The sequence below is a fragment of the Pteropus medius genome, unplaced genomic scaffold (genome assembly GCF_902729225.1).
Source record: "Pteropus medius unplaced genomic scaffold, Ma_sr-lr_union100, whole genome shotgun sequence".
Taxonomy (NCBI): domain Eukaryota; kingdom Metazoa; phylum Chordata; class Mammalia; order Chiroptera; family Pteropodidae; genus Pteropus; species Pteropus medius.
This window is the reverse complement of record NW_024345481.1, coordinates 3,218,649-3,243,271: the sequence shown is the minus strand read 5'-3', so window position 1 is coordinate 3,243,271 and position 24,623 is coordinate 3,218,649. Positions and strand designations below refer to the sequence as shown.

The 24,623-nt window shown below is 43.2% G+C and overlaps 1 protein-coding gene and 1 long non-coding RNA gene across 9 annotated transcripts in view; one reads left to right on the top strand and one right to left on the bottom strand.

The window, feature by feature from the left end:
- Nucleotides 1–10,877, bottom strand: part of ZDHHC14 (zDHHC palmitoyltransferase 14) — a 220,206-nt gene extending 209,329 nt beyond the window's left edge. For 2 of the 3 annotated variants that reach the window (XM_039873872.1, XM_039873873.1), the window contains exon 1: nucleotides 10,120–10,877. In XM_039873872.1, coding sequence (XP_039729806.1) covers nucleotides 10,120–10,364 — 245 coding nt within the window. In that variant the 5' untranslated portion in view covers nucleotides 10,365–10,877. The remainder of the gene's footprint in view (nucleotides 1–10,119) is intronic. The other variant, XM_039873874.1, reaches the window with a different exon arrangement.
- A 213-nt stretch (nucleotides 10,878–11,090) lies between these two features.
- Nucleotides 11,091–23,160, top strand: LOC120611415 (uncharacterized). Of its 6 annotated transcripts, XR_005655177.1 has the most exons (5): nucleotides 11,091–13,601; nucleotides 13,950–14,048; nucleotides 15,068–15,152; nucleotides 22,136–22,205; nucleotides 22,847–23,160. It is a non-coding gene; the product is annotated as an uncharacterized LOC120611415 (long non-coding RNA). The 6 variants fall into 6 exon arrangements; XR_005655172.1 differs by lacking the exon at nucleotides 22,136–22,205; XR_005655174.1 differs by having other exon boundaries at nucleotides 22,136–23,160.
- Nucleotides 23,161–24,623: the final 1,463 nt, after the last annotated feature.

Here is a 24,623-nt window from a genome sequence, read left to right as displayed (position 1 = left end):
ACTCAAACTACTTTCCCACAGGGACACATGTGACAAAGGACACCTCCCAAGGGTGACCTGGGGTTTGGCACAACTGCGGATGCATTCTCTAGCTGTGACCCCTCCCTCTCCTACACAAGAGCACACTGAAATGCAAGCGCTGAGTGAGAAGAGCTAACCTTGACTTTACCGTAACTGAAAAATTCTCCAACTTCAGCGCCGTAACCTCAGTGTTATCAGTCACATGCCCATTGCTGCCCACGCCAAACCCGTCTCCACCTGAGAGCTTCTGATGGTAAGTTCTCCAGGTGCTACGGCTGTCTAATAAACCTCCCCAAAACACAACGGCTTAAAACAACAACATTCTGGTCACGAATCGGCCATGTGGGTAGAGCTTGGCAGGGGGAGCTCACGTCTGCTCCCTTAAGCTTCGACTGTGGTGGCTCAAAGACTGGGGAGGGGGACCTACTCACTCACCTCTGGGCAGCGAACACACAAACAGCCAGAGGTTGGAAGAGTTGGAGGCATCCGTGGGCATCTCTGTCTCTACATGGCCTAGAGTCTCTCCACACGGTGTCTGCGTTACGTATCTCGGCTGCTTATACAGCAGCTCAGGGCTCCAAGGGGGCATGGGGTGGGAGGCAGGGCGCCTGCCCGCACACCAGGTAGAAGCTTTATCACAATTCTAACCCGGCCTCATCACACAGCACCACTTCTGCCATGTCCAAGTCTTCAGAACTGAGTCACTAAGCCTGGCCCATATTCAAGGGGAGAATCACTCTCCATCTTTTTTTTATGGGAAGAGGGTTTAAAGATTTTGTGAAAATGTTTGAAAACCACCACATTAAGTATGGAAACAGAGAGGAAGGATGCAGTCTAAGAGACATTTAAAAAAAAAAAAAGGATTAGTAGAGGGTGATGACTGAAAGTAAGAGAGACAGAGGGAAAGGGAGAACACTTCCAGAACGAATTCTGGGGATTAGGAGAGTGTTGTCTTTCCTGAGTGCGCTAGAGCCATCGACGACACGGTTTTTCAATGACTTGCTTTCTGGGCATCAGGGAACACCTGGGTAGAGATCTCCACAGGCAAGAAGAATTGTAAGACCGAGGGCAGGTGGCTAGGCAAGGGACAGAGAGAGATGAAAGTCACACTGTGAAAGGCAAGAGTGATCACCACGATGATTCAAGCTTGAGAAAGTAAGAAAGGCAGAAGGGGAATGAACAAAATTAATAAAGGGCAAGAAGGAAAGAACAGACGTAATACAGGAGGAAAAGAAATAACTCAAGGTAAGTAGAAAACAAACATACTAGAAGCTAAAGGAAGAAGTTTCAAATGAAGAGGAAGTGATCACAATCTCATACCATGGAGAGTAACGGGGGGAGGAGGACTATAAAAAAGAACAGTGGACTTTGTTAAGGCAGTAGCCAGGAACACACACTTTTATTCCTACTATATGTACGAGGAGAGGCAATAATTTCTCATCTCAGCAAGAAGAACTAATTCCTCTAACAGATTAGTGCTTTGTGTTAAAAAAAAAAAAAAAAAGCTGTCTCTCTGTATTTGCGAGAAGTGCCTGAAAACCACCAACAGACAGTGTAACTTATGGAGCTTAAATTCTTTCCCAGTCGAGTTAGACCACCATTTCTCCGCTGATAAGGCTATCTTAAGGCAAACCACGTCCAGCAGCAGAGGGCCGTTGGCTACTCCCTCCCTTTTCTGCCACCTTACCAGCCCATCGCATTCTGATGATTCTCAACAGCACGACTGGTCCTCAGGGACTTTGAAGTCAGCAGTTTTTAAAACCCAGTTTAAAGATGTATAGAGATTATTGTATTCTTGTTTTTAAATGATATGTTCTCTCCAAATGTGCTTAAAATGTTCTAAAATAAAACATTTCTTATCTAGCAGAAGTATTGAAAGCAAGTCTACTTTGAAAATCTCTAATGAGGGACAGGGAAGTCTGTCCTAATGGGAGGCTGGCTCTCAGCTGAGACAGGCCAAGGAAGTAGAGGCAAAGATAGGTCTAAATTAACATCTATGGACTGAAAGAATGGAATTAAGGAAAAAGGACAGATGAAAACACATACACACACACACACACACGCGCGCGCACACGCCAAGACACACACACACACACACACACACACACACACACACACACACAAAGCCGTCACCTTTCTCTTCACTCTGGGGCTGAACATGGCAGAGGAAGAGATTTTCTCTGTCACAGACAGCATCAGGGAGACAGAAGAGTCTGTAAGGGCTGAGGGCTGGCTGGTCAGAAATCCCTTCTATCAGGACTGTCAACTAAAGCCTGAGAAAAGGTTGGTAACGGAACCTTAATTCCAAGGACTCTGAGGGGCTATGTCTAAACTAGGCATGATATCAGAGAAGAGCTTCCAAACCCAGAGTATTATAAGTGAGGGGGTGGGGAGAGTTAAATCTTTCTTTTTAAAATCAATGAAAAACTAGCATCAAATTAAACTATGAAGATAAAGAAGAAATTTTTTATAAAAGTACCTCACTTATCATAAGGATGTATATCTCTTTAAACCTTGCTCTTAATTGTATATGACTTCAATGATTAGTTGACAGTCGTGGTTTATCTATCACTTTAATAAATATTTTCTCATCATGTAAAAGCATATAATAGACTGAGCCTCATGCTAATCTCAGTTACCCAGACCTCGGCACTGGGTCTGGATGGCATAGTCACTGCCAGGACACACTTAAGAAGAAATCAAAAGCCATGAAGAGTCATCCTTGCATATTCCACCCTGAAAATTAATAGTAAATACCAAGAATCAGTGAGAGATCAAAGAAAGATTAGAAAGGATATGAAGAACATATTTGAGCATATTTACACAAACCAAATATCATAGTAATAAAAACTAATTACATATATATGCACCAACATAAATGAATATGAGAAACACAGTATTAAGTTTTTAAAAAATCACAGATTGAAAGTTCTAAGCGCAATCACTCCTATTCTAGCAATGAGAACAAGCCGGATTAGCTACAAAAGTACAGTTTTTAAAAAATATATCAGGGAACTGAGGATGTGAAAAAGCCTAAATGTATCAAGCTCTTCCCAAAAGAAAAGAGTTCAACATCTGCTTTCATTCTTAGCAAAGTTCCAGGAAGAACAGAAATTCACCATACACAGGAGTAAGGAGAAGCCAAGGAAGTTTTTAACCAAGTTTAAAGGCCACATGTGGACTGTCCCACATGGATTAGAATTCTAAGAAACCTCTCAGACACAGAGTAAGTCCGCACCACCAGCCAACTCCTTCCCATAGATCGTCACCAAACGCACAGCAAGAGTACACAAAGGCTGGAGGCAGAAGGGGTGAGTTGGGAGACATCTGCTCTGATGCTCATGGGACCTTGCCCAAGGGTAAAGCAGAGATTAGAACATCAAAACTGAACAAATCTCTCTTAGGTACTTCAGGCTTTTACCCAGGGCACTGCAGCAGTTTCTAAAAGCTGGAATCAGACAGCTGGACTGAGAGAAACGTCCGGAGGTGTAGAATGCTGGGGCAGGGCTGAAAGCAAAGAAATTTCTCCAGTAACCCAAAAAGCTGGTAGTCTGGCTAAAAAGCAGAAATCTTCCTGTTTGGTCAGCTAGTACTAGCCAACGAAGTGTAAAGAAATCTTCAGAATTTTGCAATGGCTAAGATCACAATCTCTGCTAAGGAGAAAGTCCTGATTCTGCCCTCAAAACATTTTCGATGAAATTAATCTAACGCTTCAGTGAAACCCACATCCATTTCAATTACAAATGAGATTGACTCAGCCTACTCACCAGTGGCCTGAAAAAAGAGCATGTACTTTTAAATTACTAGTCTTTACAATTCTTTTACATATAATATTTCATGCAATAAAAAATTATGAAGTACACAAAGAAGAGAGAAAATATAACCCGTAGTCAAGAGAAGGAATAGACAAAAGAAGCAGGACCAGAGATGATACAGATGTTGGAATCATTAGGCCAGGATTTTAAAATAACTACAAAAAATATGTTACATGAAACAGTAGCAAATATGGACAGAAACAGATGGGGAATTTCAGTGGAATAATGGAAATTATGTTTTAAACTATATAAAAAACTATTTGTAAAACATAGAAATGTTCAAAATAAAAAATAAGGTATCAAAAATGGCTCAACATAGACAGGACAGAGCAGAAGACATTAATAGTAATTAAGCCAAAATACTAAGAGAAAAAACGTTTTTAAAAAATGGAATAAATATAGACATATGGGACTATATAAAATAGTATCATATAAAAATGAACAGATTTCCAGGAAAAGAGAGAAAAGGGGCTAAAAGAAATATTTGAAGAAATAATGGATGAAAAAGTTCCAAAACTGATGCAAGGTATTAATCCACAGATCCAAGAAGCTGTGCAAACTCCAAGAAGGATAAATATCAGGAAACCCACATTTTGGCATATCACTGTTCTGCTGTTGAAAATAAAAGCTCAAGAAAAAAATCAGCTGGAAAAAACTGACCCACTGCATATAGAGGAAAATGCTAAAAATAACAGTTTCCTTCTCATCAGAAATAAAAGGGGATATTTTTAGTAAAAACTAAACAATAAGTGTTAAGATGGTCCCCAGCGCTTACCTGGACCAACTGACATTTTGTCAGATCCAAATTCCTGGCTGAAACTAATTTTAAGTATCTACTGTCCACCCCTGTTTTCCCTCTCCTAACAATCCCAGGTACAAAAGAATGAATGCACTTCCATGAAACCCTTAATTTAAATTCTCTTGCTAAATTCTCTTGCATTGTACTGCAAAAGAAAACTCCAGATTCTGTAGATATGGCCCATTAAATTACTGACCGTCGTCGTCACTACCCTATTACAGAAACCTACAGGAGTCCTGTATGCATAAGATGGTATCACTTCCCACTAGCTGAGAGAGAAGACAATAAAACATAAGTAGTCAATAGTATCCTTAAGAGTTGTAGTAGATAAATTCAAGTATCCAAAGAACCTATAAAATGCGAAATTTATCTAGGTGCTGGTGGTTGTTAGGTAACATTCATATATACCACAGAGCACTTTATTTGCTTAAAACATTTAGTTAAAAAATAAGGAAAAACTAGATAGAAGTCTTGGTTAGCCAAGAAAACATCTACTATGCTAATGGCGAATGTTCTGCGGTGGGGGTCCACATGGCCATTACTATCATCTGCTATCGACCCCGGGCTGTTCTATGATGCACGGCTTGGCCGGAATTTGGCCAAAAGAAGATGAAATGCTTTCCAGATGTTTTCTAAGTTGGTGGAGAACTTAATGCAGTTCTGAACGGCACAGATAAGATGAGGTCCTTGTATGCTATAAAGGGAATACCTTCTGCTAGAAAATAAAGGATTTCCAATCCATAAGGGAGAAATTATTGGAAATGGCACTTTTGTTTAGGGAGGACAATCCCTTGTTCCATCTTCAAGGCAAAAATAACGCCAGTTCCACTGACTACTAATTATTCATCAGTTACAGCAGGTCCTCAAATAATGCCACTTTGTTCAGTGTCATTCATTATGATGTTGACGAGATGCCTTAGGAATTTAACTCTTAGCAATTAGCCTATGGTACAACTGGTTTTGTTATACATTTCACTTAAAGTCACAGAACCTATTGATGACCTTAAGTCGGGACTTACTGTATTTCAGATGGGTGTTAGCCAAAGAAAGAAGGAGAAGGAAGGGGAACTAAGGGAAGGGGAGATGGAGAGAAGGAAAGAGGGGGAAAAGAAAGGAAGAGGGGAAGAAGAGAGAAGAGAAAACATGGCTTTTTAAAAAAAATCACCAATGGACTTCTAGTCACGAGAAATTTAAGAATGTGTCCATATGGTCAAGTGTTTCAGCCCCAGTCACATCTCCAAACTGTCCGTGGTGACAGCACAGAATTGGGACACAGTCAGGTCCAAGATCTGAGCAGGCCTCCTCTCACCGCATGGAATTCTCCTGGAAACATGAGCCTCCTCTGACCTCCCAGGCCATCTCCTTCTTGACCCCTGTCATCAAGAAACTTTGAAGTGTCAATATTTCAGAACCAAAGGCTTCATTTACAAAATTTCAACTCTAAACAAAAGCAGGTCAAAAAAGGTATGTGTGTGTGTGTGTGTACAAGCATATAAAAGGCAGTAAAAGGCAGGCATGATGTGTGTGTATGCAGGTAAAAGTATGCAGTGTGTGTATACGTGTGCGTCAGAGAGAGAGAGAGAAGACGCTTGATAATGTCCAATGATCTTTTGAAATTGCAATTCTGGGGATGTGAGGAGGAGGAAAGCGCAGTGAATCTTTGGTGGGCCGGCCCCTCAAGGAGCAGTGAACTGTCTCGGTAGCACTGCAACCCACATCCTCCCTCCCCTCTTAAATACAGCTGTGAAATGCTGTCACTTTACATCCATACTCCACATATGCTGAACAAAAAATGCCAAAGACAAACAGCCCTGTCCTACTTGGAAAAGAGTAGAAAGTTGAATCAGGTTGCTTCAAGTAGCTTTCTTGGCTGTCGTCACGGTTCTGAGATGATAGCTCCAAACTGGAAAGGAAACCCAGTCCCCGCTTCTTGTGGGTTCCCTCAGTGTTCCTGCTCAGGGTCTGGATAAGGGCAGTCCCCAGACATCCCTAGAGGACCCCATTCTGAAGGGACAAAAGTGAAGCCACTCCCCAGACTCATACGAAGGTCTTTACTTTCACCACAGACTACACGGTTCTGCACTTTCTCGGCCCTAATATGCTATCACTGTCATGCTTGCTTATTGATCCACATACTCCCTCGTTCAAAGGCTCTCAGAAAAGGGTGACCAGAGTCCTAGAGAGGCTACTTCTAAGGTTTCCTCTCATCGTAGGCACTGTTTATTGAACACTCTCTTTTATGTATCAGACACCATACTAAGTACCCTTTTTGCGTTTCATCTTCATAACATTTGAAGGTAGATAGTCTTAATCCCATTTAATAGATTCAGAAACTGAGACTTTATCAAGTCAAATAATTTGCCCAGGGTCATATGTCTGGTAAGAATCTCAGAATATGTCCATCCAAATATCCATGCCTGTAACCACTATCCTATTTTCAAGAAAGAGCAGCGCAGTGTGTAGGAGGGGTGCTGGCTTTGCAGCCAGAAGCCCTGCCACTAACTAGTGTGTGCTTGCAGGTGGCTGTTTAACCTTTCCAAGCCTCTGCCACTTCACCTCCAATGTGGGAATAATAATTTCTACCCTGCCTTTCTCCTAGGGTTGAAAATAGTATCAACACCTGTTGCTGCGTTCCAGTAAATCCCCTTCTCTTGGACCAACTTCTTGTCCATGTGTTCAGGGTCAGGAACGAGAGGTGGCGTGGAGCAGAGTCGCGGGATAGGGAGGTCTAAAACTAACTTCAGGAGTTACATGTCTTCTCTCCAGATTTTGAATTTTTGCCTTTGTGGAACTATATGGGGAAGCATGGACTCTGATGTTTGAAAATGAATTCTAATAATAAATTTATCTAGATGTGAAATTAATAAAAATAGGCGACCACAGGCTGCCACATAGGATGCGCTCAATAAATAACCAAAGGAAGGACAGAAGGAAGGCAGGGAGTAAGCAGACAAAACCGGCATTTTTCTCTTGATCTCTTATCTGTTAGCCTGTTGATATTTCATTACCTACGCATGTAACTAATTGTTTCTCTGAGTCCCTATTCAAATTAATTTGGGCCGAAGTCATTTAACCTCACTCTGCCATTAGCAATGATAAAGAACTTAAAAGCAATACAGTGACAAATATTCGTAGCCAAACCATAATATTCTATAGTCTGAACAGCCCTATGATTTTTCTCAGCTGGGGCATCATGTTAAGATGCGCCCACCTTCTTGAAATATCAAATTGCCTAATTGAAGCAACACGCGTGGAGACCAAACACACACACATAGGCAAACGCACATACACACATGCCTGATATAAAAATGAAGCCAATAATAGCTAATAAAACCCCAGTGCACGTGTTTATTCCTACAGCCATCAGTTAACACAGTGCTCATGCAGAAAAGACCCATGATGACCTGCCAGTGAGAACTGCGGGGGAACCCTTGGAAGAAACACTCACAGAGATGAAGAAGTGAAAATGAATTTATGATGGTTTGGTTAAAAGCAATGTTTGAACAAAGACAATAAAAGATGGTAAGTAATAACTGGGGGGTGGGGACTTGGATGTATACAGAAAATAAAATAACCATTATCCTACATGAACACACTTGTGGCTGAAGCTCTGCAACACAATCACAAAATTAACCCATTTTCTCCACTCACATCAATGCAGATGCCTTCAAAACTCTGCTAACATTCGGAACATAGTGAATACTTTTTGTGTAACAGACCACCTCTAACGAAAGCCACCATTAAAAGGATGGTACTTCCATGCAAACACATGGCATCATCATCCCGTTGTCTCAGAATGCAAACTCATCAGGCACCTGTAGCCCCTTCCTCTGCTCCCCAGGTCTGAGGACAAGAGGCTGGTTTCTGACGGGGACACAGGGAGCAACAGCAGCAGCAGAAGGAACATTCCGAAAGCCTCTTCACAGCCTTACCATCCCATCCCCAGGTCCCCCGACAGACTCCAACTAGTCACGATTGTGCACGAAAGTTAAACTTCTAGGAGAGACCTGGAAGCTACACAGGTGGAAATAAAGGGCCTGTGTGTGAGAAAGCAGGGGAGGGTGTGGCCCAAACGGAGATCTCTCTCCTCACCTGTTCTAACTCAGTCCTGTTAAAAGCCTTCATCTTAGCATGATGCCCAGGTACAAAGCGTTTTCCCACAGAGTCAGAGGACCTTAAGTAAAAATTATTACATTGTTACACTGTCAAGACATCCTACAATTCTGATTGAGACAGCATTTGGAATATCAAACTCCAGGTACAAAATCAGAGCCTATTAATACTTATCAGAGACAAAAGTAAAGAAACACAAAAGGTTTTAATTAACCCTATCCAACTGAAGTAGATTAAATTGTCCTGCCCCAGAATAACCAGGATATGGGAAGCGCAAAGAACTCCCAAGAACATATCACTTTTTTTTTTTAATTGGGGGGAATAGGTACAACTTTCATTGAGCATAAGATACCAGGAATGACATAAGCAGCTGCACTGCAAATGTTGGACCTCACAAGAGCAACTGAAATTGCTTCTGGAATGTGGTTAAACTGCTTTATCTAACACCATTAATAAATAAGAAGATTTTTCATTAGTTGGCAGAAAGATAGTTGCTACTGGCCAATTTGATTTTCCTGAAAACGGTGAAGACTCACTTGCACTTTTTTCCAGGAAAAAAAAAAAAGCCCTTATAGTCCCAAAGTATTGTTTCTGGAATCAGAAAGTTGCCGGGCAGCGTCACTTTTCCTGAATAGGCCTAAAGTCTCCTTTCACCTGTTCCCAAATATTGGGAGGGGAGGGTAAAGTGTTTGTTTGGAACATAGTCTGTTGAAACTTTTTTAAAACTGAAGAGTTTGGAAACCTCGGGGTTTAAAAAAAAAGAAAAGGAACCTCGTGGTAAATCATAAATTGTTGATCAAGAATGAACATCTAAGGAAAATGAAAACTGAAATTATCCTTCCAGGCCACATTGGGTGGCTTACACCTTGAAACCTAAATGAAGAAACAAGATTCTTCATTATTCAGCGAAGGTATGTCGAAGGATTAGTCAACTGAGCTTAACAAGAAGCCCCACAGCTTGTGAGCTAGAAGGAAGTCGATTCTATTTATCCCTGACTTGAGAATCTGCCTCATGCCCCTTCCCGCAGGGTACATCTGGGCTGTTTTGCTGGTCTCCAAACTCAGTAGAGTCGGCGCCAAGAATCGGTCACCTGCGAGGTGCCACCCAACCCCTGGGAGCAACAAGGCCAACACACCTTACAAGTGTCCCCACTCCCCTCTCCTCACTCCTAGAGCTCGACCCAGAACTGCATTATCTCTGGGGACCGAGAAGCAAATAGACCTTCAAAAGAAAAAGAGGGCCAGAAGGCCGGTTATTATATAACAATATTCAGCAGATAAGCCTTCTAGAAAACGAAAGTAGCGAGGGGAGGCGCGGGGGTCGAGGGAGGCGAAGGGAGCCGGGCGTGGGGAGCTTTCGCCGCCACTTACTCGAAGGCGAAGAAGAGTCCGCTAGTGACCAGGATGAGGATGAGAGTCAGGTAGAAGACGCCCGTCTGCCGGGCCATCATGATCCTCCCGTTGCAGAAGAACTTGTTTCTTCCCGGGAAAACCTCCCATTTCCTCCGGGCCGCGATTTTCTTCTTCTTGTGGGGCGACTCCATGGGGGAGGAGCTGTGGGTGCTGATCTGACTGTACTCGCAGTCTTTCATGGGCCCGCCGCCGCCGGGAGGCATCCACGAGGGCAGACGGCGGGGGGCGCGCACCCCCAGAAGCCCCCCGGCCGCGCGGGCCCCGCCGAGCCACGACCGCCGCCGGCCGCCCGGCCGCCCCCCGAGCCGCGGCGCCGCGGCGCCTAAGCGCGTTCTGGGCTCGGCGACAACTTTGCGGAGGACACCCAGGTTAACCCCTCGGGGAGCCCAGCTGTCATAGCCGGATCCCCTTCCTGGAGGGACGGTGCCCGCCCGCAGCCCGCGGCGGCAGTCCTCAGTCGCTTCCAGCCCGCGTGCGGGGGCTCCGGGACCCCGCGGGGCGCCGGGGACCGCTCGGCCGGTCCCGGGCTCGCCGCGCGCCCGCCCCCTCGCACAGCCGCTCGCTCGGTCCCGCCGCCCCCGGCCCGCCGGCCGCGCCTGGGCTCCGGCCCGCCGACCCCCGAGCGCTGCGCCCCGTGGGGACACGAGGCGGCGGCCGCGGCACAGGGTTCCACGAGAGCCACTTCTGCGCCTCAGCCAGGTTTATTCTAATCCTTCCTCCCGGCGGCGGATCCTCCCCAGGAGAGAGCGATGGAAACTGGGAGGCCGCTCGTGGCACCGGCAACCCCTCCCAGGGGTGGGGACACCAAGCACGTTATTCTGTCAGGAGCGGGCTCGGCGACAGCCCGGGAGCTGCTCGCGCTGCGACCCCGCGCCGCCGCGCCTGGCAGCCGAGCCGAGTCGCGGCCCCCGCGCGGAGCTGCCGGGACCGCCCGAGCCGAGGGTCGCGGCGGAGGCTCGCGGGCTGCGCGACCAGGAGCCCCTGGCTCCCTCCTGCCCCATAGGGGCCGGGCCGGGCGCGAGGAGGGCCGCCGGGGGGCGGCGGAGCGCGTCTCAGGGCCGCAGGGCGAGCGCCACAGACACTTGTTTGCAAGGCTCAAGCCGGCGCGCGCGCGGCGCTCCGAGCGGGTCCGCCTCCTGCCGGCCGGGTGGGCGGTGGCCCGCGCCGTGCCAGCTCGGCCCCTCCTCCCGCTCCTCCTCTCTGCGAAGCCCGGCAGTGGCTCGGCCCGGCCGGGCCCCCGCCCCGGTCCCCTCCGGGTCGGGCGCTTGGCTCCCTCCGGTACAGCGGGAGGACGGCTCGGCCCCGCTGCGGCGTGCGCTCTCCGTCCACTTCTGTCTGCCCCCGCTTCTCCCGGGTTGTTCCCGGCAGCGGCTGCCGCCTCGGGACACACACGCACACTCTCACACCGCGACACGGAAACCCATTCTTGCTACTCCCTGGGACCTGAGGAACCCGCGCAGACAAGGGACCCTCCCCGGCCTTCCACTTCCTCCCCCAGCAGGGCGCGTGGTCGAGTTGCGGGAGGCCCTACTGCTGTCCGGGAGTGGGGTGGGGAGCCCCGGCAGCAACAGGATGGGGGGATACGGCACGAGACAGGCCAGACTCCGGGATGGGGACTGCAGCCGGGGGACTCGGGGCCGGGTTTCCATGATTCCCGCGGGGAGAGCGGGTGAGCGGAGCGGTCTGGGTCCCCTCCGGCCCGGGCTCCTGCCTCCCGCCCGGAGGACAAGCCCCGTTGCTGCCAGGCTCTGCGTGGGCTGCTGCCTCCCTTCGACATGGGCGCTCAGAATGTGCTCGCTTTATTTCTCTCCTTTCCCCCGGAGCCCCCGCGGCAGCAGAGGGACCGCCCGCGCGTCCCCGCCCCGCCCGACAGCCCCGGCCGTTCCGCTCGTGCGCTCACGCCCTCCCTGGCTTTGCCGCGGGGTCTGAGCCCTCCGGTGGTGGGCACAGCCCTTGGACAGCCGACAGCGAAGGCAACGGGGCGGGGACGCTCGGTTTTCCAAGCCCCACTTTCCTTTCTCGGCCCACTGGGATGTGTAGTTCTCCTCGCGGTCCGGCTCCGAGAGGAAACACGACTTGTGAACCAAAAAACTACAAATCCCTGCATCCACCGCGACGAGGGCGGGAGAGGCACGGTGCTGGGCATTTCTGGTGCTGGGTGGTTGGAAAGGAGAACGAACAAAGAGAATGGTAGGGATTGGCCGTTTCTTCTCTGTGCAGGAACTTAACACGTTACACACGTTCTTCATCTAGTCTTAACCACAACCCTCCGAGACACGATTGTATCCAGCTCAGAGAACCCTCGCCTACTAGCCAGAGATCACAAAGCGCCGGGGCGGTAGAGAGGGGATTGAACCCAGAGCCTTGAGAATTTCCCCTTACAAAGCCTGGGTGAGCAGTGTCAAAGGGAGATGAGATTGGTTTATCCAAGAGAAAAAGAACTGGGACCAGTTAGGAAGAGCTTCCTATAGTAAGGAAGAAGTAGTGGGATGGCAATTAGAGAATGACATGAAATTATAAGGAGTTATGGGGAAAAAACCGGAATTTACAAGCGTCCATTCCAAAGCAGGTTAGGGGAATGGGTAGGATCTTATACAATGGGAATTGGGTTCCAGTGGTTTTAGCTGTTGCATGATGGACAAGCATCTTATGAGGACAATTAAATACTTTGTGGCTGCATGTTTAAAAAAGAAAACAACTGGCAAGCCTCAGACGTTTCAAGTGAAAGTTTTCATATACTTTCCTGTCCTTGAGCTCATGTGATCAACGGGATGTTATTCGATTTATTACAAGCACTTTTTTGAGTGTGTCTAGTTAATACACTAGATCCATTGACTTGATGGCTTTAAAAAAGGCTCTCGTTCTTGTTCTCAATTAAGCCCTAATTTTCCTGGCATCGTGGTTATGCTTTTTAAAAGTCGTCTGTTAGGGACACATCTAAATATTTGCATGTGCTTTAAATTACTCCAGCCCATCCACCTCCAAAAAACATGAAGGTATCAATGAATCAATATCAGGAAACTGTTGAAAATTATTAGTCATCTATTGCAGCAAATTAGCATAAACTTAGCAGCTTAAAACAACACAGATTTATTATCTCACAGTTTCTTTGGACAGGTGTCCAGATACCTGGAGTCTTCTGCTCTGGGTCTCACACCTGCCATCCAGGTGCTGGCCTGGCTGTGTTCCCATCTGGAGCTCAACTGAACAAGAATCAGCTTTCCCGTCACTCAGGTCACTGGCAGAATTCATTTCCCTGCAGCTATTGCACTGAAGACCTTGGCTTTTTGCTGGCTGTCAGCCAGGGGCTTCTCTCAGCTCTTAGAGGGCACCTGGAGTTCATTGTCAGGTGGGCTTTCTCAACATGGCTACTTCAACAAGCCAGCAAGGAGAATCTCCAGAGAGTCTGCTAGCAAGATGGAATCTTCTTATATAACAAAGTAATCACACAAGGGCGACATCAAATGTGCCATATTCTATCGGTGAAAAAGCAAGTCACAGGTTTCCCATATACTCAGGGGAGGGGATTATACACACAAGGGTATGGACACTGGGATGAAGGGCCACTCTAGGGTCTGTCCCCACAGTGTACAAAGCGGTCTGTTATGCTATTCTTATCTGTTACTTCTGCTTATGTTTACGTTTGAAACTTTCCTTAATAAAAAGAATTATTTCTTTTAATTATACCTAAATTATAAGTAAGTTTCTAGATAAGCTGATACGATTGTTTACAGTTGTCTTCCCAGGAATTCCTTGTTTCTTCTCAGTCCGTGTTTGCTGAAACCTAGGTCAATTAATTCACATCAGACACATACCTGAGGCAGTTCACAAGAAGCTGGCATGAGAGCCGAGGGTTTCAGTTCACCACCTAAAAGCTCTTCTGTAAGGTGTGGTATAGCTCATTCATTTCACAGTTATTTATTTAGGAGCCTAGTTGGTGCTAAAGTACTATTTTAGCAGAAGGAGTATAAAAGGATATAGAAGCTTGTATACTGGGGCTAGAGGGAGAGGTGGAGAGACCACACAATAAATGCAAATAAAATGCAAACAATGAAAGTAAATAAATGACTAAATGATAAGACAATTTCAGAGAGCGACTACAACAACAACAACAACAACGGAGTTGTGGGATAGTGAAACAAGTGGGCCAGAGACTTCGTGGAAGGAGATATTTGAGCAGAGAACCAAATGGTGAAAAACGTCAGGTACAACAGCCTCAAGGCAGATCAAGCCTAGAAAGTTCGTGGGGAGCAAAGAAAAATGTCTGGCTGGAATGGAGTGAGGGACAGGGTGCGTAGTAAAGGAGTAAGGCTGAGAGGTTACAAGACTGGTGAGGCCTCTGGAATTGATTCTACGTGAACTGGAAAGTCGCTGAATCTGTGACCAGCATTGTATTAAGTGTCAAGGGATCAGAAAAAAGAGTAACATACAGTACTTGCCCTCAGGGAATATATGGATTCTAAAATATAATGCTGGAAGGACCTCAGTGCATCTAGAATTAAAGACCAAAACATTTGTTTTGCATAGGAGGAAATTGAGGCCCCAAGAAGGAGCCACCTGCTAAAAATTCCTTGAGAATGCCCCACAATTACAAGTAATCCATAAATGAATCTTGAATTGAAAGAGTTTCTCTGATTTAAAGCTTTAGAAAACTAACATATTTATTTAGTGCCTGTCATATGCACAGCAGTATGATAAAGAGGATAAATATGACATAGAAGCTACAATATAGTTCAGGAGACAAGATCAAGACATATGAGAAAGAAACTAATACAATAAAAATAACTATCTTTTCTAGAGTCTTTTCTCATATTAGCCAATATCCTACCCTGGTTCTTTATATATTTAACTCATTAAATCCAGAGGACAGTCTAATGAAGCAAAGATTATTACTTTTATTTCACAGAGGAGGAAACTGAAGATCAAAGAAGTTAGGTGATTTGCCCAAGGTTTCACAGCTAGAAAGTACCCAAGTCAGGATTCGAGGCCAGGTATGTGTGTCTGATTTCTACTTTTTCTTCTCTAGTGCGTTACACAATAGAAAGAATATACCATGTCTGACTAACTGCCAGCTGAATAGAGAATCTTCATTTCAGAGGAAAGAGAAATCTATGAGGCCTAGGCTGTAGCAAAGTGAGGATGCCAGTGACAATTTGGATAGGTAGAACAAAACAGGACAGGATCTTAGAAACGGGAATGGTGGAAAAACACGTGATGTTTCTAGTTGGAGGAGACTCCACAAGGATTCAAGGGCAAGTAGTTTACTTGGGAGGGGATTCCAGAAAACACCACCAGGGTAGTGAGGAGGTGCAATAGGGAGGGGAAGGAACCTATGAAGCCTGCGCGATAAGCACGTTACACCGTGGGCAGCTGACGCTCAGACCCTCCAGGAACTCTGGGAAGTGGTACAGAACCTGCCTCACAGTCATCCTACCTGAGGGGCAAGGAAGCTGGACTTTATCCACCAATCCAACCGTTATTAGTTGACAATACCTTCTGGAAGCATTAACTCTACCTTCTTTACATTTGACCATCTGCCTAAAGCTTCCATAGCCATCACCGCCATGAGCACCAAGCTGGCCCTACCTTGACAGCTGGCAGTGTCTATGATTCCTGTGGGTCTTCCCCTGTTCTCATCTGACTCATGGATCCACTGACAACAGGGATTATGTTATCAACAAAATTAGAGCTTAGTTCCTTTCATCTGAGAAGCTCAAAGCATTCCACAAACCCACCTCGGTAATTTTCAGAATACCTCCAGGCAGCCGAGAGGAAGTATGATCTTATCCGTGGAGAAGGGAGACGACACTCAGATCCCAGGACCTTATGTGATGTATATACCTTCCGGGGCCAGGAGGAGTGTGCACTCAGTGTGGTCAAAGTACGTGGAGGTCAAAGGGACATGGTCCTAGAAGGAGAGTTTTGAAATCACCAGAAAGGGATTTCCTCTGAGAGTTCTAAAATGGCAGGAAGTAACTGCTGAAACCTCCACACCAACAAAATTCCTCAGAAAACCAGCCACCTTAATTCCTTCCAACCCAGAGAGCCTGCTCCCGTTTTTACATGTGCTCAGCACATCTGGGAAAAATCTTGTGTCAAAACACGTTTAAAAGAATAGACTCACACTACAAAGAACGAGACGGAAAAAATTTAATTCAAAGTTTTCTTGTAATTTTCCCCAAGTGACTTTTTCTTGCCTTTTTTAACACTAAAAAATTACCTTTTAGTATTTTTATAAAAATAATACATTGCATTGAAAAAAATTGTATTATAAAAAAGAAGAAATTATATTACACATAAATGTTAAAAATGGAAAAGTTGTTCAAATTCCCATTAGCTTAACAACCATTAACGTTTTGTTACCCATCCTTATATAATTCATTTAGGCATAGATACACATGTATGAATATATCTGTGTCATGTAACAAAAATGGAATGATGTCATGCATGCTTTCATCCTGTATGCTTTATTTTTTTATAACAACAGTATTTTTCCTCTTAACCCTCCAGCCCCACTTTTTCCCAAGCAACTAATGTTAACAGTTTGGTACATGTCTTTCTCCAGGCTCGTTTAATTATGAGCAAATATATATACAGCCCATATTCCAATTTTATCGGTTGTCCTAACAATGTCGTTTATAGTTAATTTTTCCCAGTTCAAGATCATACATGGCACCATCATACTTAGTCAACAGGTACTTTGATTCTCCTTTCTTATGGAACCTTTCCACACCCCCTTTCTTTTAGTTTCCTGCTCTTGATATTTTAGAAAATTACAGACCATTTATTTTGTGCAATGTCACTCAGTTTGGGTTTGTCTGGCATTTCCCCACAGTGAAATCCAGGACTTACTGTAAGCAGGTTTCAGCCATGTGCATGCAGGCAGCATTGCTGAAGCACAAGATACTCGCCTGGGTCAGGCCCGCTGCTTCTTCTGGGCCCACGGGTCCTCGCACACCGATAAGAGCTTTTTGAAGGAGCATGTCCATACCGATTCCAGCTGCAGGTGCTCGATAAATCTGGAATGTGCCTGAAGCCCAAGCCAAAACTGACACCCAAAATACAGACACTTGTTAACTGAGAGGCAAAGAAGTATGCACTCAGTTTCCGAGAAGCAAAAATTGTGAAGGGCGAAGGTTCCCAAACCATTTCGTTGATGACTTACCAAACATGCGCCAGAACAGTAAACATAATGGTAAAAGGAGAAGCTTCCTATCGGCCGTGAGAAACAAGTTCACCACTCCTCAAAGTAAACCCGGACAGGAGACACTGGAACGTCCAACCCCGAGGTCTGCAAGTCTGGTCCCAAAGGCAAGAATCCAGCCTCCGTTTCCATGGTACCTACATCTGCACAGTCATTGCCCATTTGCTCCTCAAAGGATGTGAGCAAAACTAAGAAACACTTATCTCATCTAAAAGTACTACTCAAAGTGGATTTCAGAAACTTTTTGTCTCTTTGATAAAGATTGACTTTTGAGAAATGTCTAATGCTATTTCTGAACGAAAGCGACTCAGGAATGCAACTTATTCGACTTGCATTTATTCTCTGAATACATGGAAACCAGGTCCAAGAACAGATTTTTCTTGGCATCCTTGGCATTTTGGGCAAATAAAAACCTCATGGATGATAACCGAAACCCACTGACTGCAAAGGTTGGTTGGGAGTTCAAAAAAATATGTGAAATTGCCTTGTAAATAGTAAATTCATGTGCAAGTAGTAATCATATTTTTATTAGTCTCCCTCTTTTTAGCAGTTTTCACTGTTTATATCATTTTCTTTCAAAGGGAAGTTGAGACTTCCATGAGAGTATCTACTTAGTCATGAAGATTTTTTCTGGGGGTCAATCGACTGGTTGCTAATTCAGGAAAAAATGTGTCTTCTCGCCTACCCACAAACATCTGCCTAACTATATTTTAGTAAAATCTGAAGATTATTCCTACTCGGGTTGTAAAATTATCAGGGATATTCTTAATTATAGGTTATTTAATAAGATAAGGAGTACAAATATACTTTCTAGAAATTTTCGTTTTTATAACTTGTGTTGTCCCTATAATAATATTTTGCCTTAAAGACATTTTACTATGTTCTGGTACAAACTTATTTCTGGGTTTAAAATTATTTCAGAATATAACATAGTAACTTATACTTTAGTTATCTTACATCTTTTCTGGAACATTGTAGATATAGGTTTTTGTTAACAAACTAGGATTGTTTTCAACTTTTCTGTTTCACTCTTTTAGATGAGTTAGGAAAAAATCAGATTACACATTTTTGGTAGAAGTATCTGAAGTGATGTTGGTTTGTCCCAATATCTGTGATGTTCATTTTGATCATTGATGTAAGATGATTTCAGTGGGTTTTCCCAATATAAAGTTGTTTTTCCTTTGTAATTAGTAATTACAAAGTCTAAGTACCTTGTTCTTCATCAAATGCTTACTCACTAATTTTAATATCTATTGATTTTCTAATTCTATTTTTCTTCCTTCCTTCCTTCCTTCCTTCCTTCCTTCCTTCCTTCCTTCCTTCCTTCCTTCCTTCCTTTCTTTTTCTTCTTTTGCTTCTTCTTTTCTTCCTCCTCCCTCCTCTTCTTCTTCCTTCTCCCTTTCCTTTTCCTTCCTTCTTCTTCCTTCTTTCTTTTGTCATTCTCTCTCTCTTGACCTCTCCCCCTCTCTCTTCTTCTCCCCCTCTCACTATCTCTTCTTTACCGTGTCCCCACCCCCTGCTTTCTTGGCATGGTATGATAAGGAAAACCTTTCCCTCTTTCCCCATTTATGTATTTATTCCCTGGTTTATTTGTATCAGTATGGCCTCATGGATACTTATATTATTTAATAGGTTATATCTATTATTATCAATAGTTATTATGATATTCAAATTGTTCCAGATTTGGCTGGCAAGAGCCCCTTTGCACTAATTCCCGTATAATTTGACATGAGCCAATCATTCTTTGAGCTCTTGCTTCCCTACTAACTGACTCAAACAGATGTTCCAGGCTCATCCTGTACTTTCTCTGTCTCAGCCCTGAAATCTGTCATTTCTCCAAGGGGTCTTAATTCCTTTTAGTGGAAAAAATGTGCATGTTTATATATCTCTATCTATTTCTATCTCTATAAAAACATAGACATGTATATTTACTTTTTTCAATGTTAAAATGTGTGTTTTCAAAATGAAACATGCAATTCCAGTAAAAAACTACAGGCTATATAGCATGCTTCTCACTTCCCATATTTGTAGCTCCTTCCTCCCATTGTCCTCAATATATTTATTCATTTCCTCAAGCCTAGAATACAAAAAAAGGTTGCAGGATTGCTAACCCATGTCACCACGAAAAGCAAACCAGCAAACTAGAGTTAAATAATTATTTACAATTTATTCTTTTTAAAATCAGACCCCCCCAAAAAGAGTGGGCATTTTTGCATTGTTCCCAAACTTGGAAGGGAAGCATCAAATATTTCATTATTACATATGATGTTACCTTTAGGATTTTTATAGGTGCCCATTTTTAGGTTGAGGAGGTTTTCTTCTATTCTGGTTTGCTGAAAGTGTTTACATGTGTTCCCCAATATGTGATAGATCATAAAAAGTGTTACACTCAAGACTTTGTGTTTTAGTTTGACTGTGATGTGTCCAGGTGTTGTTTTCTTTGTTTATCTTGCTTAAGTTTAAGAACTACTTAGATCAGTAAAGTTTTATTTTTCACACAGTTTGGGAAATGTTTGCTTATTATTTTTTAAAAGTGTATGTGGCCCCATTCTCTTTTTCTCCTCTCATCTGGGACTGCAATTTCACATTTGTTAAACTGCTTGATACTGTCCTACAGGTTAATAAGGCTCTGTGTATTTACTTTTTAAAAAGTCTTTTTTGTGTGGTTTGTCAGATCTGTCTTAAAGTTCACTAACACTTTCTGTCATCTCCAATTTGCCATTAAATCCATGCAAAGAATTTTTTGTTTCAGATACTTTATTTTTCAGTTCTTGAATTTTAATTTGATTCCTTCTTAGAGTTTTTCTTTAATGCCAAGCTTTGTACATCTGTTTAATTATTGTGATCATATTTTTCTTTAAGTCCTTGAACATATTTATGAGTACTCTTTTAAAGTCCTTGTTTGTTAATTCCTGCATCTGAATTATCTCATGGTTGATATCTATTGTTTTTTTTTTCTTGTTCATGGATCACATTTTCTTGCTTCTTCATATGTCTAGTAAATTTTTATTGTTTCTTTACATTATTAATACTACATCGTTGAGAGTATGGATTTATGGATTTTGTTTTCTTACTTTAGATTGTTTTTTTCCTTTCTTACAGTTAATTTACTGACAGAGCAGCTTGAGTCTTTTAAGGTTTGCTTTTAAACTTTGTAGTGTGAGTCTAGAGTAGTCTTTACTCTAGGGCTAGAGTAACCCTGTCCACAGAATGTTGAGTTTTGGAATGGATGTTCAGGGAGGTCTCTCCACTCTGGATGGTTGGAATTCCTATGTGTCTCAGCAATGTGCAATCTCCAGGCCTAATGGCATCTTGCTCTTGCATTTACAGTTCAGTATATGGTTAAAGAGGTAGGGAGATCGCTAAACAGATTTTTAGGGCTCCTTTTATGTGCAGATTCCTTTATTCTGATACTCTGTCTCACAAGCTCCAGCTGCCATAGCAGACTGACTACTACAGGAGTGTGGGCCCCTTCTCCCTTACCATGGTCCATGGCAAACAGCTGAGATGATTGCGATGCTTCATTTTCTGCCTGTTGTTCAACATCAAAAACAGCTAATTCATACATTTTAATTAGTTTGCTAACCACTTATGGAGAGAGGGATATATCTGCTAGGTACCAGTTATTCTGTCACGGCTGGCAGTGGAAACTTCATGGTAGATTTTTATAAATGTTCTGCAGATACATGATCGATTGTGTCCTGCTAGGGAAACTAACAAAGCACAGTGCTGCTGTTTCTCCTACGGATCAGTGGGTTTCCTCGGACCATGCTCTTTCCAGAAAGACCTTCCTTATGCTCATCCAGTTTCTCCACCTCTGGTCTTCACACTCCCTCACTCAGAGGAGAAGAGCCTTACGCTGACTTCCTGTCTGGATACTGAGAAGGTCAGAGGCTAGGTCACCCATTAAGTCTCAGCAGTTTACTATTGAAGATAGGAGTAGAAGTTTAGAAATTGGTAGTTAAATTGAAATCGGAAGGGACAGTAAGGACTTCCTCAAATTGCCTTTTTTCCTACCCAACTCAACTGGATTACAATCCCTCCCTGAATAAATAAGAGAGGGACGTTTGTTGAGCATCTTTGAATACTTCTCCTCCCCATTGTGTAGTGCAAAATTCAGTAGTAAATGTTGATAATAATGAAAAACCACAGTTGAAACAATACTAAATGCTGGCGAGGAGGTGAAACAATGGAACTCTTATCCGCTGCATCTAAATAGGTGCATTAGTACCATTCAGGAGAGACAGGTACAAGAGCATTCACTGAGCACTGTGTTTTTAAAGAGTAAACAAATTAAAATTTAAAACAACATATATATCCTTTAGTAGGAAACTTGATAAATAAATTGTGGACTATTCATACACTAGAATATTATACAGAGTGAAATGGGAAAATTAGAACTATAAGAATAAACATGTAAATTTTGAAAATATGAAAGGAGAAATTTGATGAATGTTATATACATATATTATGTCTTTTATATGAAATATAACAGGATATCTTGTTTATGGTTGTATACATGTATATAGTAAATTTCCAGAAAAATATCCAAAGTGATGCTGAACACAGGGTTCAAGATATTTGTTCTCTCTGAAAAAGAAAGAGGGGGAAAGGAAGAAAAAGAGGATCTGGAGTTTAAGCTGTACGGTTGATACAGGGGAGATTATTATATTTTTATCATCTAAACTTTTTTATAATGCTGCAATATTTCTTAATTTTTTTTTTGGAAGAACAGAATTCCTTTTCACTTCTATACCCTGATTTGTTTAGAAATGAATAAGAGAGTTTTCAAACAATAAGTTTTCTTGGATGAAAATCCATCCTCCGGAAACCACCAAATGTAAGGGAATTTTTCTTTTGACATTTCCTATCCTATAGTTCATGAGTCCATTTCTGGCCTTGTCCTCCAGTGATGAGGGAGGTCTACATTCACTTACCAAAATATAGGGCAGCGCTTTATTAGCAGGGTTGATTATTGAGGTTTAGGTGGAATGTAGGAGCCGTCAGGTTAGAAGGGAGACCGGGAAAAGAAGGAAGGTGTGTTTAATTCACTAGTAAAGCATCAATAGGGTAAAGTGCTAAGTTATACATTCATATTTGTCAGGCCCCCATGATGGCGTTGTCCACATGTACAGCCATCACCACAAGAAAAACTTAACCACGTTACTTGATCTCAATATCTACTATCCTCCTGGCAAAAGGGAAACTGGCTAATAAAAATTCCATTTTTTTAACTTCAGTATATTAACAGTGAAACTGATCTATCTAGGTTAACACCAGTATTGAGTGAGCTTGAGGCAAACTTTTGAAAAATGTCTCATAGGCTGAAAAAAGGAGTATGAAATGGGAGAACTGAGAAGAAAAAAGACAAAAGGAGTCTAAATAATATGAAAAATGTAATGTTCAAACCATAAAACTGTTGGGTACCCAAGGTAAATTTGAGTAATATTGATGAACTATCCCTTACTCATCCATTCTCAGAGTCCCAGATATATGCTATACACAATAAGTGAGAACCAGCCTCTGATGCTAAGCGTAGTGACCAAAAGGTGACTAAGGGCTCCCCCCCAGGGCAGAGTGGAATAATTGCCACGAGGATGACGCACACAGTGGAGCATAGTGCCACAGCTGAAGGAATAGCTAATTGTGGACAGTTTCACGAGAGAAGCTGGCATTTAGCCTGGACTTTTACCGAAACTCTACTCATCCTCGATCAAAGAGACGAAAAGAAAATTTCAAAACCAAGGATGAAAGACGACCATGGAGTCATTTAAATGTAAAAAAAAAAAAAAAAATGGCATGAGTGAAGAATTATTTTTAAAAATATATGTGTTACAGGCTGAAGTGTGCCACCCGCCTCACCCCCGGAAGTCATATGTTCAAGTCCTAACCTTCAGTCCCTCAGAATGCGGCTGTGTTTGAGGATAATGTCTTCGATCGCGGTGGGCCCTAATCCATTTTCACAGACACACACAGAGGAAGATCATGGGAAGACAGAAAGAAGACAGTCAGCCATCCGTAAGCCAAGGCTAGAGGCCTGGAAAGAAGCCAACCTTGCTGACCTCTTGATCTCAGATTTCTAGCGTCTGGACTTGTCAGAAAATAAATTTGTGTTATTTAAGCCACCCAGTCTGTGGCACTTTGTCATGGCAGTGCTGGCTAACTAATACAATACGGTACACTTAAAATCATGGTAAAAATCCTATAACATTTAAGCCATATTATTTTATTGAGTTTTTAAAAGCTCGCTATCAAACACATGAACAGAGTGATCCAATTTTTATAAAATCACGCAACTATATACATACATATAGAAAAAAGATGACAAATGTTATCTCTGACGTTTTGTGTGATTTTTAAAGTTTTCTCCATTAGGCTTTTCTGCATTGGTCCATTATTTTAATAAGCATGTCAGCGGACAGAGTCAAGGAAGAATAAATATATAGAGCAAGGAAAGAATGTATCTCGAGGCAGAACCTTGGGGAAAGCTAGTATTTAAGGGACAAACGAGGCAACAAAGGATGGGCGAGGGAGGAGGAAACCCAGGGTGTAATTCCAAAGAGGCTGACAGAGGGCGAGGCTTCAGAAGGAACAGGGTGCTCTCACCATTGTCAAATGCAGCGGAGCTGCGGCAGGTCTGGTGAGAACGTGCTGCTTGGGGAAGCTGGAAGGTCACGCTGTCCTCTGGGAGCTATTTGAAGGAGTGCTGGGGCCAGTTCGTAAAAGTCTGTGGAGAGAGAGGACAGTGAGGAAGGAAAGCAGCAAAGCCGTGAATACTTAAAAGAATTACAGACTGTCATCATCATACTAAGAATAGCCTGAATACAAACCTGGGTATGGAGATGCCAGTTACCCTAGAAACTCAGGGAAGGGTACCTTAGCAACATGTACCAAGATGCTGTATTCTGCACAGTACCTAAGATGTTTCTGGATCCATTCTAGTGTAATCTGTCAATCAGCCTGTAGTCTTTGCTTAAAGGGAAAGATGTTGCTGTAAACCAAAGATCTTGACTATGAAATCACTTAGTATCCTCTCTAGAATAACAAAGGGGATTGCAGCAACCAGCATATTGTGACAAGAAAGCATTTGTAAACTCATTTGACTACGGGGAACATGCTTTCTTGTCTGGTTTCCCTACCTCGTAGCCAGGTTCTCTTGGGATGAGGACACACAAAAACTGCATAGACAAGAGACAAGGAAAGGGAGAGAGGAAGAAGGTAAGTATTTCAAACGTGTGCCAGGCCCTGCTCTTTCTTC